General features: G+C 58.4%; 1 protein-coding gene across 3 annotated transcripts; it reads right to left on the bottom strand.

The window, feature by feature from the left end:
• Window positions 1-2770: 2770 nt before the first annotated feature.
• Window positions 2771-8715, bottom strand: GAL (galanin and GMAP prepropeptide). Of its 3 annotated transcripts, XM_006063957.3 has the most exons (6): window positions 8449-8585; window positions 8112-8192; window positions 7186-7240; window positions 4359-4445; window positions 4012-4089; window positions 2771-3013 (listed from the first exon to the last, which is right to left on the bottom strand). In XM_006063957.3, exons 2-6 carry the CDS (start codon window positions 8190-8192, stop codon window positions 2943-2945), a joined length of 372 nt encoding a protein of 123 aa, XP_006064019.1. In that variant the 5' UTR covers window positions 8449-8585; the 3' UTR covers window positions 2771-2942. The 3 variants fall into 3 exon arrangements, with proteins under 3 accessions (XP_006064019.1, XP_044799731.1, XP_044799732.1); XM_044943796.1 differs by lacking the exon at window positions 7186-7240 and having other exon boundaries at window positions 8449-8703; XM_044943797.1 differs by lacking the exon at window positions 7186-7240 and having other exon boundaries at window positions 3002-3126; window positions 8449-8715.
• Between the last annotated feature and the right edge of the window lie 4629 nt (window positions 8716-13344).

Raw genomic sequence — 13344 nt, 5'->3', positions numbered from 1 at the left:
AGTCGACCTCTTCCCTCCGCTGAGGAGGCAAGAAGGGACCCAGGTCTCCACACAGTGTCATCCCTGGGCCCTAACTTCCCTCCTGCCCTGCCTTCCTCCTGACTTTGAGTCTCCTGAGTTTATGTATGATGTCCAGGGCTTTTCACTGTACCGACAGGGGAATGAGAGAAAACATACGTACTTTCAAGCTTGCAAGTCAGCAAACATCACATTTTAAGCTTAGATCAGAGGTGGTCAAGCGTTCTGCTTTCTAGAGCCTTCTTTGTTGTTACCACGGATAAAATAGGGTAAAATCCAGACTTTAAAATGGACAACTAGTATCTCTCTTTTGCAATGTATTAAAAACAAAAGTTGAGTTGTATGTTAGAACGTCATGAGCTGTGATTCTTGTCATCTTCCTGAGACTTCACCGCCCTTCCCCGAGGCCTTCTTTAGCCTCCCAGTACCTCTCCGCTCCTCTCAGGCATCACCTTCTCCTCCCTCCTGGAGGAGCTTCCCAGGGAGGCAGACTCGCCATTCCTCAGCCTGGTCTCCCGCTCAACCACCTCACCCCGCCCCGAGTGCGCCTGAGCAGCGTGGCTCTGCGCAGATGGCGGGGGAGGCCCCTGTCCTTGACCTTGGATTGCAGCCCTCAGCTTTCATGACTGCTCCTTGCAGGACAGACAGCCTCGCGGAAAATTTCCCCACACTCTCCTCTTCCACCTCTCAGCCGGTCCCCTGGGCGGCTCTCAGGCCTGTCTGTGAATTCTCCACTTCCTCTGGGGTCTGGTGAACTCTTCCCCTTGGAAATACTGGCCACGATTGGCAACTGATTTACCCGGCATAGCCATGGCCAGCTCCAGCCACGTTCTCTCCGAGAAGTAAAGCATCTCCTCCACAGCCTTCCTCTGAGAAGGGCCACTGAGTCCATCACTTGTGACCAGCAGATGGCACCACGCCGCTCCCCGCCCCTCGCCTCTCGCTGCCACCGTCTCTCCCACTCCATTTACACCTAAACGGCAGAAGAGGCTTGGAGCAGGTGGGGCAGAGGGGGTGAGATTGCAGAGCTCGTCCTGGAGCCCACACGGCTGCACCTGCACCGAGGCCCCTGAGATGCTCTCCTGCCCGCCAGGTGCGATGCTGGAAGCCAGAGTGTGGCCCCGGCTCACCTCTGTTTCTCTGGCAAGGGTGGTTTCCTGAGGGAGTCCAGCGTGGTGAGGAGAGACAGCTGTAGACAGAACTCCAACCAGGGCAGCGCCACACTCGCTGGGCCTGCACACAGCCCTGCTCAGGGAGAATGAACAGGAAGGTGTCCTGGGAAGGCCACCACAGAGCGGGACCGTGTGGGATGTGTAGGAGTTTACCAGGCACTGGTAGGGTGGTGTGCAGAGGTTTCAAGTCAGAGAGACTGGGCCAGGGGCTGCAGTTGGCAGGATCTGGGGCTCAGGGCACAGGGAGGCTGCCAGAGCAGGCTGGGTGGCTCCAGGTGTGGATGGAAGGGGGCAAGGCCAGAGGCAGGGCAGGCAGACTGCAGGCGGGTGTGGGGGGAGCATGAATGAGGTATGTGCGGCCCCCGCCAGCCGCTGATGCCGGGCGCTTGTGAGGAGTTCAGGCTCTGTGCACCTGGTCCTCCTGAGCACTCTGGGCAGGGGCCTGGCCCCCAAGCTCTGACAGGGCTTCTGGGGGTGCTGGGGCCCCCGCGAGCCTGGGGGAATTAGAGAAACTCAGAAGAGGAGCCTGAGGACGGTGAGGGCAGGAGGTGACAGACGGCCTGGCACCGGTGGGACCTGCGGGCGGTGCGCCTGCACCCTGAGCTGGGATGGCCCACCCGGGCATGCGCGTGGCACGTGCCAGGAAGAGTGGCTGGGGGCAGGAGAGAGAGTGCCTGTGAGTCGCAAGGGAGAGGAGGCCGGGCTGGGCTAGGCCTCGGAGAACTAAGCCCTGTCTACTTCTTCCTGGAAGCGGGTGGTCTGCGCCACACTTGGCCACGTGCTGCCGTCACCTGGGGAGCATGGGAACGCGGTGGGCACCTGGACTGACTCAGGGGTCTGCGGGCCACCTGGGCCCCCAGGGCTGAGAGGCGCTGCTGGGGCGGACATGGCAGGAAGACCACCCCGCTTCCTCCTCAGGTCTGCTTGGGCTCCTGAGAAAGAGCCTACAAGCCAGCACTGAACGACTGTCTGGCTTCGCGGCGTCACCTGTTTCCTTCTTGGGTCTTTGGTAGGAAGACCAAGATTTCTACTCTTAGTCCCCACGTGCTGTCCTTAACTCAGCATCAACCTAGCGCACCTCCTGATCCAAAGGGAAGCTGCCCTGTTTCGGATGGTGGCCTCCTAACCCACCACGCGACTTGCGGTGCTGTGTGTGGCAGTGCCCACCTCGCGCGGCCCCTGCACTGCGGCCGCCCCTCGCCACCCTTAGCCTTCACGAGCCCTCACATCCACCTCCACGTCACTCCTCATCCCTCAAGCTCAGGGCTGCGGTAGGCCGTTTCCCCCATCTCCCCATGTCATCTCCCCATATGAGGTCAGGGTTCTGTTTGTGGTTTTGTCTGTCTCAGAAACAAATTTACCTTCATAATTATCTTTGACTCAGCTTCATATTAAGACAACTTTGTTCCCTAAACGTGAGTGACAACAGAAGGTGTCTCAGAGATACTCTAGATGGTGGAATTAGAGGGTACAGGTTTTATCCAATACCCGTGATTATAGACAAGCATCGTCCTTTAAAAACGCATCGGTGGCAGGGGTGACGAGCCAGACACTGGGAAGGAAATGAGAATCACAAGCCATTGCTGGTTTTTTTTTTTATTTTGCCACTGAAACTTATGACCAAAGGGGAAAAACCTGAAATGGTACGGACACAGCATCAGGGCAGCGGGGACGGGGCGGTTGCCATATGACGGGCATCCTCCTGGAGCACGACTGCGCATGACACGGGGAGACCGACGCGCGGGAGCCCGCTCAGGACCGCTCGGCGTCTTCTGCGGACTCTGCTGTGGGGAGACCGGGCAGGCGCTCCAGGGCCCCGGCGTCTGCAGGGGAAGGGCCACACTCACAGATGCCCCGCGTCGACCCCGGCATCAGGCACGCGCCACAGTTAACCCCCACACCGGGCATGCATTTAGGTAATAAAAATCAATGTCCCCTAAGGAAAGAAGTTCCATGTGGCAACATTCCAAACAGAACAAATAAACCCGTAAGGGTCAGTCTGCTCTTGCTGGAAAAGTCACCAGTTTTCTCCACAGAGGTCTCCCCAGAGGCTCCACTGGGCTCTTGGTTCTGAGGTTTCTAAGTCCTTCTCCTACAGTCCCACTGCCCATGGATGGTTCTGAGGGAAAGCCGCAAGCTTAATCGCCCCAACTCCTCCACCGCTAAGCCCCCCCTAAAAGCAGTGAGAGCAAGTGGATCAAGACAAAACCCAGAAATGATTGTCACTCTTCCAACTAGACAACAAAACAGTGACAACCCTGGTGTCTCCCTTGGAGCCTCGGAGCGGCCCTCGTCCCGCTGTGTCCCCAGGCCACCTCCTGGCGGGGACCTCTCAGAGCCCCTTCCACAGGGCGGCTCTGATTAAGGCTAGACTCTCACTGGGGCAAGAACGGCAGTCACAAGCACAGAAGTGCTAAGGTCGGATGGGCCATGGGAGGCCCCCTCGTCTGCAGTGTCCATGGAAGAGCCTAGATCCCAGGCTGCAGAGCTGTGGGGGTCAAACGCAGCTGCCCCCAGGAGACTGCCCCCGGTGAAAGTGCAGCCAGGCCCCTGGGCTGCAGGTGGTCTGCGGAGAGCCTGGCTGTGTGCAGTGGCTGCAGCCCCACAGGGACAGCCGCCGTCACCGCGGCCAGGAGTCGGGGTCGGCAGCGCAAGGGAACCCGGCCCCCCTGTGGCTGGTCCCAGCCCCGGCCTTGTCACCTCTCCCACCAGCGTGACCAGGTGTGAGGTGGACCCGGCTCCTCCCCAGGAGAAGTCCATGGAATTCTTTCTCCACAGGCTTCCAAGAGGTGGGGTTTCCCCTTGGTGGTACTTCACGTACCTTTGAGATGCAGGAAAGTCAGAAACTCAATTATCGTGCGCACGACGTTGTTCTCCGCCAGCGGTCTGTCAAAGCTTCCTAGAAACCAGAGGGGGCAGGGTTGACGACTCCTAGACCTGGACACCTGGGGGCATCACTGGGACGCCCCTCCCTCCCTCCCAGAGTCCGGTTCGGCGCAGGGCAGGCCCTGAGACCCTGTGGCCACCTCAGGATCTTACTCTCAGGTTTGGGGCGCCTCGTTCTGGCGGCTGGCAGATTTCGTGGGGCCCAGCTCAGGCTCGGTTGTGGGGTGGTAGGAGACCAATACCCCCACTGCCCTGTGTGCCCTGGGATTAAAGTCCTCTCACCTGGCCGGGCTTCATCTTCAGGCTCGAGTTCCCGCTTGCCGGCGAGGCCATGCTTGTCTTGAAATGACCTGTGGTTGTCGATGGCATCTGTCGGCAAATCAGGGAGGAAAGCACCTGAGTGTTGTCGCCGTGACAGGACACACGGCTGCTTACCGCCGACACGCAACACAACCAGAGTGTACAAACCACGCACGGCAGGGGCACCGTGGAAGAGGGAGGGCCGCTCTCCGTGGAACCAGAGGAGAGAACTTGTGCCAGGGCCAGGGCGCCACTCCCATCCAGGGGCTGCGGGCCCGCAGAGCTGGAGGGGAGCCGCCGGTCCAGACGGGACCATCATGCGCCTAGTGGAGGGCACTGGCTCCAGGCCTGGTCAGCACGGGTGTGCCAACGGCGCCCCAGGGGGGCTGGCATTTGAACTGGGTGCCTCCCAGGCAGAGGACAGGGGCTGGGGTCCTATGTCCCTGAAAACAGGGGCAGGCGGAGCCACAAGATTTGCCCTTCTGGTGAAAGCAGACTTTATCTAAGACCACTGGCTGCTGTGAGGGAGACAGACTGGAGCCAGGGAGAGAGAGACAGAGTCAGAGAGGAGGAGGAGGAGGAGGGAGGGGGCGAGAAGGCAGGAGGGAGGTGGAGTATGCATGTGTGTGTGCGTGCACGTATGTGTGTACACGTGTGTGCGTATGTGTGTGCATGTGTCTACGTGTGTGTGTGCGTGTGCATGCATGTTGGCTGGAGTGAAAAGCGGGAATTGAGGTTGCAAGCAGAGATCCCCTAAGAAAGTATTGGACAGAGTTCCCTGGTAGGCCAGCGGTTAGGACTTTTCGGTTTCACTGCTGAAAGCCTGGGTTCAATCCCTGGTCGGGGAACTCAGATCTCATAAACTGCAGAGCGTGGCCAAAAAGATAAAGTAAAAGAATGCGGACTCTGCACCAAGCAGCCTGCAGTGAAGGGAAGGGCCTGACCTGGGGCCCTTTGGGGTGAAGGAGAAGACCTGGGCCATGGTTTCTGGCTGCCAGGCCTGATGCACCAGGTCGCCTCCAAGCCTGGGCAAGCGCAAGCTAATGCAGCTTCTCAAGGAGTCCTCGGCCCACAGTGCAGAGGGATGACAAGCACCCAGCACGTCAGGAGGCCGCTGGGCGCCTCCAGGCTCAGACCAGCCTCGGCAGCATGCACATTCTCATGCTGAGAAGCCGGGAGCATGGTGCAAAGTCGTAAGGGATTCTGACAAAGAGCTGGTCTAGATGGACAGCTTCTGCTGATCCAACTTGATGGTGAAAAACAGCTTGTTTTCTGACTCAGGATTTTTTGGCTGCGCTGCTCAGCTTGTGGGACGTTAGCTCCCCAGCCAGGGACCAAACCCGGGGAACCGACAGTGAAGGCATGGAGTCCTAACCACCGGACAACCAGGGCAGTCCCAGATGCCCTTGATAAATACATTTTCAACATGGGCTCCTCCTTTCTTTGGGGCCAGAAGCACCAGAGATGAGGTGCTTTCTTGGGAGGAAGGGACTCCAGGCTGCAGAGGGCTCAGGAAAACTCATGAGTCGGTGTCCAGCAGGCAAGGCCACTCCACCCACAGTGCCCAGACCCCTGGGGACTGGCCACTGCTTTTGTTCCGAGCCCAGAGATGCCCAGGGGACCCTGCCTGTGGCCTGCCTTGTTTTCATCTCTGTCTCTGCATTTCTCAAAGCCCGGTTCTCAGAGACCCTGCAGATGATCAGATAAACAACCATGTGAAGTGGAAGAAGAGTCTGTACTTTAACTCGGGGGTTAAAAACTAAAAACAGCTTCCCAGGATCGTTTGAATGGGGATGGCTCTTCCCAGTGACTCTGGAGGGATTGGGACAAGAGCTCTCTGCTGTTCGCCTCCTTTCCTGTGGGAAAACAGGAAATAAACAGAGGAGGAGTTTCTTCAAGGCTGATGGCTATCCCCAACGAAACCATGCCTGCAAGTCTGAAAGTGGGGCGGGGTGAGATGGGAAGTGAAAGGCCTCCCCTCGCCCCTCCTTGAGGACGAAACCTGAAGGGGTCACTGTGGACAGAAGACGTGCAGGAAGCGGAGTGGGGGTGGGTGGCATGCAGCCTGGGGGCCGGAGCGTCCCCTTTAGCGCCTGGAGGTGAGCCACTTCCCACCTCTGCCGCTTCCTGCGCCCCCTGAGGAATTCCACGGCAGCGAGCCGGTCACTGAGCCCCGGGGTCCGTGTGCTTGCCCGTAAACGCAGCGGTCGAACTGGGACTCTCTGAAGGTCCCCACTAGTCTACACTCACTGAAGTCTGCATCCTGAACGGAGTCAAATTACTCACACCAAGTGCAGACGATGTCACATCAAAGATAAGACCCCGAGGGTCAGTCACCCTGCAGGACGGCTCCAGGAGCAGATTCGGAGCACAAAGAGAACCATACACATTCAGTCTTGGCGTGAGCATGTTTTGGCCTCTTCAGGTCAAGGAATGGAAGGGAGCATTCAGGGAGACACAGAGGGACCCGAGACAGGGCCCAGAACAGAGCCCCAAGGAGTGTCTGCCTTCTGAGACGCTCACCCAGGGAGGCCTGAACAGGGTCTGAGGCTGGGAATCCCAGAGGAAGGCAAGGCCTCGGAAGGGCCTGGGTCAGTCCCTTCAGTTAAACCTACAGAGAAACCCACCCTGCCTCAAAGTCTCAGGGAAAACTCCCCTGTGTCCCTTTATCTGACTCGCAGTGGAAAATCAAGGGCTCGAAGCAATGATCGGCAACCCCCACATTTCAGGAAGAGCAGGGTCAGCACCAGGGCCGCAGCCAGTTAGACCAGAGCAGGTTTGCCGGAGATGCCGGCCCGGCCTCACTCACGTGGTCCGAGAAGGTAGCCCGCGCTGTTCAGGGTCCAGCCTCTCTTCTCCTTCACCTTAAATGGGAGGGCAGGGGTCAGAGGGCAAGCATCCTGCCTGGTACAGGCCACGATGGCTCAAAGAAGCCCCCAGCGGCAGCTTCTGCTCATATAACCCACCATGGCAGCCTGTGAAGTTAGCATCTACTTCAATTAGCCACACGGCTTCAGTGACGACTCTTGACTCTCATAGAATAAGCTAAGAGAGGCAAACTGTTAAAGCAAGAGCTTTAAATGAAATTAGAAAGACATTAAGTGAAATTCACCCAGACTTTCCAGGCAGGATACAGGAATTAGAATAATGCATGTACTTTGGGAAACTGCAAGACATTCCAGACTTGCACCCCAGTAAGCTATGCTCAACAGGAGAACAGCAATACCTGCCTTATCCAAGAATTCCTTTAGAGGTGCAGACCACAGACTCCGAGTGTACCCACTGGCTTTAAATGATGCAGAAGACACGTGTTGACAAAACCAGCTGGCAAACGGGGTAACTGACGCTCTACTGGACTTAACCAAATGGAGTTCACCCCTCACTAGTCTGAGGCACTAACCTCTGGTTCACAGGGTCCACATTTAGTGGTCCATAGCCAGGGGCTCTTGGTACTGGGAGAGGCTGCTGCCTGGAGGATCCAGCGATCATCTCGGAAACACCAGCCATCCATCTGCTCTGAGGACTCAGGCCCCTCCCGGCGCCGCCCCCCACTCCCACTCCCCAGTCTTCCGATGCGCCCACACCCCCTCCCACCTCGAGGCAGAACCGATGGCTCTGTTCCTGGCACAAGGCATTCACCCCATCCCCACCCCCAGTCTGGTTCTGATGCGGTCGCCCCCCTTTGCCAAGAAAGAGACTCGGCTTGGGTGGTGTTTGCCCCCGCCCAGCGCTTACCGGTGACCCGAGGCCCAGGGTGGCTGAAAGGGCCGCTGCCAGGAGCAGGGAGGCGAGCAGCAGGACGGAGCCTCTGGGCATCTGCAAGGGAAGGGGCGGTGGGCGGCGGTGCGGGGAGACCGGCCTCCCTCCCCAAGGCGCACGTCGATTTGGGGCTCCGGACCCCCCCCCCGACCCCTGCGGGTGTGGGAGCAGCAGCCAGGAGCCAGGGTGCCCAGGAGAGAGCCCGGCCAGGGGCGGAGGCGCCGCGCCGGCCCCGGGGAAGGTCCACCGGCAGGCGGGCGCTCTGTAAAGGGGAACGCGGAGAAAAAGTGGGGTGAGCTCAGGGGCGCGGTACCTTGAGCGGGGCCCGGAGGGTCGGGGGATGTCTGCGGGTCCTGGGGTGTCTGCAGGTCCTGTGTCGGCGGGGCCGCGCGTCCGTCGAGTCGGGTGGGGCAGGGCCAGGGACGCTCACCGCATGGCGGGGCCTCGGGGACGCGGAAGCGGGAAGCGCAGGGCGGCTGGGCTCCCTCGACGTGTCCGCGCCTGGAGCCGCCGCCGCCACTATTTATGCGGCGCATCCCGGAGCTGCTCGGCCGCGTCACGGGCTCAGCTCCCGCCTCCCGCGCCCTCGCCCGCCCGAGTGGGCGGGAGTGACCGGAACTCAGTCTCCGAGGGGCCTCGGAGCGCCCGCGGGGCGGGGGGGCGGCGCGCGGTGGGCCTGCCTTGCGAGTGGGGCTGGCGGGGATGGCGAGAAGCGCCCCACCCCCCCGCACCTGGCCGGAGAGCCCCCATCGCCGTGAATGGGGAGCCCCCAACCGTGGCGGAGACCCCACGCCTGCTAGCGCGACCCCCGGGCCAGGCACAGCTCCCCCTGCGCAGGGAACTCGGCAGCCGGAAACCCTCACTCTGAGCTGGGCGCGATCGCGGGGTCCTGGGCACCGCCGAGCCCGCACACTGTTGCAGCGGCAGGATTAAGGGTTCAGCCTCGAGAGCCATCCATGGGGGAAGGACAGCAGCCCGAAGCCCGCCCAGCTTCATCCTCCCGTGCCCAGTGGCCCTCCCTACCCGGACCCCGGTCCCCTTTTTCTGGGCTGGGCTAAGTCGCTTCAGTCACGTCCGACTCTTTGCGACCCCATGGACTGTAGCCCGCCAGGCTCCTCTGTCCGTGGGATTTCCCAAGCAAGAAGACTGGACTGGGTAGCCACTCGCTTCGCCAGGGGATCTTCCAGACCCAGGGATCGAACCCGCCTCTCGCATTGGCAAGTGGGTTCTTTACCACTAGCCCACCTGGAAGCCCCTCCTCTTTTTCTAAAAGGGGGCGGATCCGCAAGCGCACTTAGGCTGTGGGCCTGCGGGCTGGTCGGCTCTCCAACCTGAGGGCTGTGGGTGCCCCACAACATCCCACTGCGCTGCTGGGCGGGAAGGGGTACCTGCAGCCCTTCAGGACAAGGCAGCGCTCTTGGGAGCAGGGTCAGGTAGTGGTTGAGGTTTTGAGGGCCTGGAAGCAGACCCGCCAAGGTTCCCAGAGGCAGCCAAGGGCTGGGTGGGCGGCGGCCGACAGCAGGGTGCCGCTGCCCCGGACAGGCGGCCAGAGTCCCCTGGGAACAAGGCCGGCCGTGGCTCATTGCAGGATGCGCCTTGGCTTGGGCCAGGCTTTGCTTGCAAAGACAGCTGGGGACACACAGGCCGGGCGCCTCCAGGCTTCCGAGGAGGGAGGAAGCCATCAGGAGAAAATTTGCCTGGGCCCTCTCCCACCTGGCTGGGCACTACTGGCCTTTGAAGTCCTCAGTGGCAGCAGGCAGAAGCAGACAGAGGGGCCCCTGCTGGAAGGTGCCAGCTGGTGGCCGAGCTGGTTGCCAGGAGGGTGCAGCCGTGTCCCCACCTGCCCAGATGAATGTTAGGTCCATTGACTTAATTGCGGACTCTGGAGGGAACAGGATTCAGGAGAGAGAATCATGATGATGATACACTATGTGTCACCCACATTTAGTCCCATGCACCATAGGACTGAAAGCTCCGACCAACTCCGGGGGAGCCATTTGCTTCTGCGGGGCACCTGAGGCCTCCAGTCCAGGCCAGCTAGCTGGTCAGGAAGGAGCAAAGCCCTAACCTGGGGTGCTGAGTGCCCACCCTGGCTTACTGGAGGGCGGGGGGTGATGCAGGGGGCATCTGGCTTGGGAAGTGGTCTCAGGGACACTCCTGGCTGCGATGAGGGTGATGGGGAAAGACGGGGTGTTTTCTCCAGGGCACATCTGACTTCTAGTCGCTCCTATCTTGGCAGCCTGGGGTGGGAGGGGACTAAGGGGCAGGGGGCCTAAGCAGGAATCACAGACTGATGTCAGAAGCCCCTGGCCAACCCAGTGCGTGCCTTTGAAGGAAGGAAGGGGGAAGGGGGACCACCGCTCTGGCAGGCTGTCAATGGTGGGCAGACGGAGGGCTGAGATGCGGAAGAGCCGAGGGCAGCTTTCTGCAACTCACCGGAGAAGAATGGGGATGCCCTCTCATCAGACAGGTTGGGAAGTAGGCAGGGGCCCAGCCAGGGTGCCCCCGGCTACCTGAGAAATGCCACCACCTCTCGACAATGACCACTTTAGCAGGAGAGTCATGTGTCACTCGTAACACTGGCTTTTCTTCCGAGAATCAATGCGTCCTGGTGCACCAGACAAGTGGTTAATGTCAGCCTTCTCCTGTCTTCCACGTTCAGCAAATCTTACCATCGACAAGAGCTTGAGGACACGTCTGCTCTCAATTTATTTTGTCAAGGAACCTGTTCGTCTGTCTGAAGAAGCAGAGGTTCTAAACAGAAGTCCTGGGGTCCAGAATGCTCCGGCCACGGAGCCAGCATTCAGGCCCCTAAGTGGGAGACGGTGGCCCCACAGATAAGTGAGACATGAGTGAGCCCCTGTTGGTGATGCACTTCAGAGGGGCTGTCAGATTTTTTTATCCTGCCAGCAGCCCCCAGATCTTCCTGGAAGCCAAACCCTGATGCATGCTTGAGCCCTGACCCTGGAGGAAGGCATGGCAACCCACTCCAGTATTCTTCCCTAGAGAATCCCATGGACAGAGGAGCCTGGTGGGCTACAAGTCTGTAGGGTCGCAAAGAATCAGACACAGCTGAAGCACTTAGCACGCACGTGGCCAGGGGAACAGCAGGGGCAGTGGTAGACAGAGCGAGAACGTTTCAAAAAACAAAAAATCCTGTCCTCTGGTCACTTTTTTCCACGTGTCTCAGGGACTATCATAAGCAGTCTTTACATGTGTTATGAATCCACTTAGCAAGGCTGCGTATATGCTCAGTCACTTCAGTCGTGTCCAACTCTGCAACCCTATGGACTGTAGCCCGCCAGGAAGCTCTTAGCAAGTCTACATTAAATGATTAGACACATGCTGTATACAAATACAGGTCCTCTAAGTTGACGTGCTCTGTCACCATGATGCCAGCCAGGGGGACGCCCACTCTCACTGCTTCTCCGCGTCTGGTGAGGGGACTGTACAAGCTTGGGGGTGCCTGGTGACCCCACCAGGAAGAGCTGGGTGGGCACCAGAAGAGGCAGACGCAGCGAGGCAGAAGTGAGGAGGGGTGCCCTGCCTTCCCAGGACCAGCAGACGCCTTCAGACAAAGGAGGACCGCACCCCCGGTGGCAGGCACCGGCTTCCTGGCACAGGCTGTGCCGGGACCCACAGCCAGCACGGTAATGGGCTCTGTGTGCTCAGCAGTGACCCAGTGGGACACTCAACTTGTCATCTTGAAGACAGCCTGGTGTGAGGCAGACAAATGGGTCACCATTAGAGTAATGGAAATCAGGCAGAAAGCATAATTTTACCCCTGCGTTGTGAGCTGGCCCATCTTCCCTTAGAAGCCCTGTTCACCACCAAAACCAGCCTGGGTCTGATGAGCAAGAAGAGGAAGAAGAATCCAGAGAAAACCCAGGCTGTGGTCCAGCACTGGGTCTCATCTCTCCCTCCTCCAGCCCGGGAGAGATGCTGCTTCCCCCAGCAGCACAGTGGGACTGAAGCAGATGTCCCAGCCCTCGTGGAGGTTACAATCTAGTGGGAACCCGAATGCACAGAAACAGTTGTACAAATAACTGCCTCATTATCATGAGAAGGATATTCGGAGGGCCTCACCTGACAGGTGAGCAGGATTGGCCAGGTGGGACCCAGCACATTCCAGGTGAAAGGAATCCCATGGGTAGCCCTTTTTCAGTCCTTTTCCTTTCCTCCTTCCTGCTGCCTGGAATGTGAATGTGAGGGTTGGAACTGAGCAGCTATTTTGGACTAGAAGGTAATGACTTTGGATGAACTGGGACTGAAGCAGCCTGGGTTGCTGACCTCCAGGCTTGTTTTACTACAGAGAGAAACAAACTTCTTTTACTTAAGCTAAATGTTGTTTGGAGGATTTCTGTGTTAACAGAAAACGTTAGTTATATGTAGTTGGGCTAATATGGTGTTTCACACAAAATAGCAAATGTTTAATGAATGAATTAATCAATACAAGTGAATGAAGGGATACACAACTTCAGTGATGGTGAGAAGCTAATGTTGGCAAGAGGGGCACACAGAGGAGGTTTCAAGAGAATATACTTTAGCCAGCTGATGCAAAGAGCCGACTCATTGGGAAAGACCCTGATGCTGGGAAAGACTGAAGGCAGGAGGAGAAGGAGACAGAGGATGAGATGGTTGGATGGCATCACCGACTCAATGGACATGAGTTTGAGAAAACTCTGGGAGATGGTGAAGGACAGGGAAGCCTTGTGTGCTGCAGTCCATGGGGTCGCAAAGAGTCAGACACAACTGCGTGACTGAATGACAACAAGAGATGACCAAGAGGCACCGCCTACTGATCCTATGATGGTCTCAGTGTGTGTGTGCATGTGTGTGTGTGTTAGTCGCTCACTCATGTCTGATTCTTTGCAACCCCCTGGACTGTAGCTCACCAGGCTCGTCTGTCCATGGAATTCTCCAGGCAAGAACAGTGAAGTGGATAGTCATTCCCTTCTCAAGGGGACTTTCCCAACCCAGGGACTGAACCCAGGTCTCTTACACTGTAGGCAGACTCTTTATCATCTGAGCCACCAGGGAAGCCCTCAATGGTCTCATTACTATTAAAGAAATGAGGAAATGGCTTGGCCATCTAACCTCGGCTTCATTTGACCCTGCAAGTGTTGTGCCCTTGATCCTGCCCCTCTGTGGGTCCCAGTCTTACTCAACCTCCCGTAGTGGCACAGATATCATGGAAAAAAAAACACAA

The sequence above is a fragment of the Bubalus bubalis genome, chromosome 5 (genome assembly GCF_019923935.1).
Source record: "Bubalus bubalis isolate 160015118507 breed Murrah chromosome 5, NDDB_SH_1, whole genome shotgun sequence".
NCBI lineage: Eukaryota > Metazoa > Chordata > Mammalia > Artiodactyla > Bovidae > Bubalus > Bubalus bubalis.
Note: the sequence above shows the minus strand (reverse complement) of the source record. Positions and strands in the feature narration are given on the sequence as shown.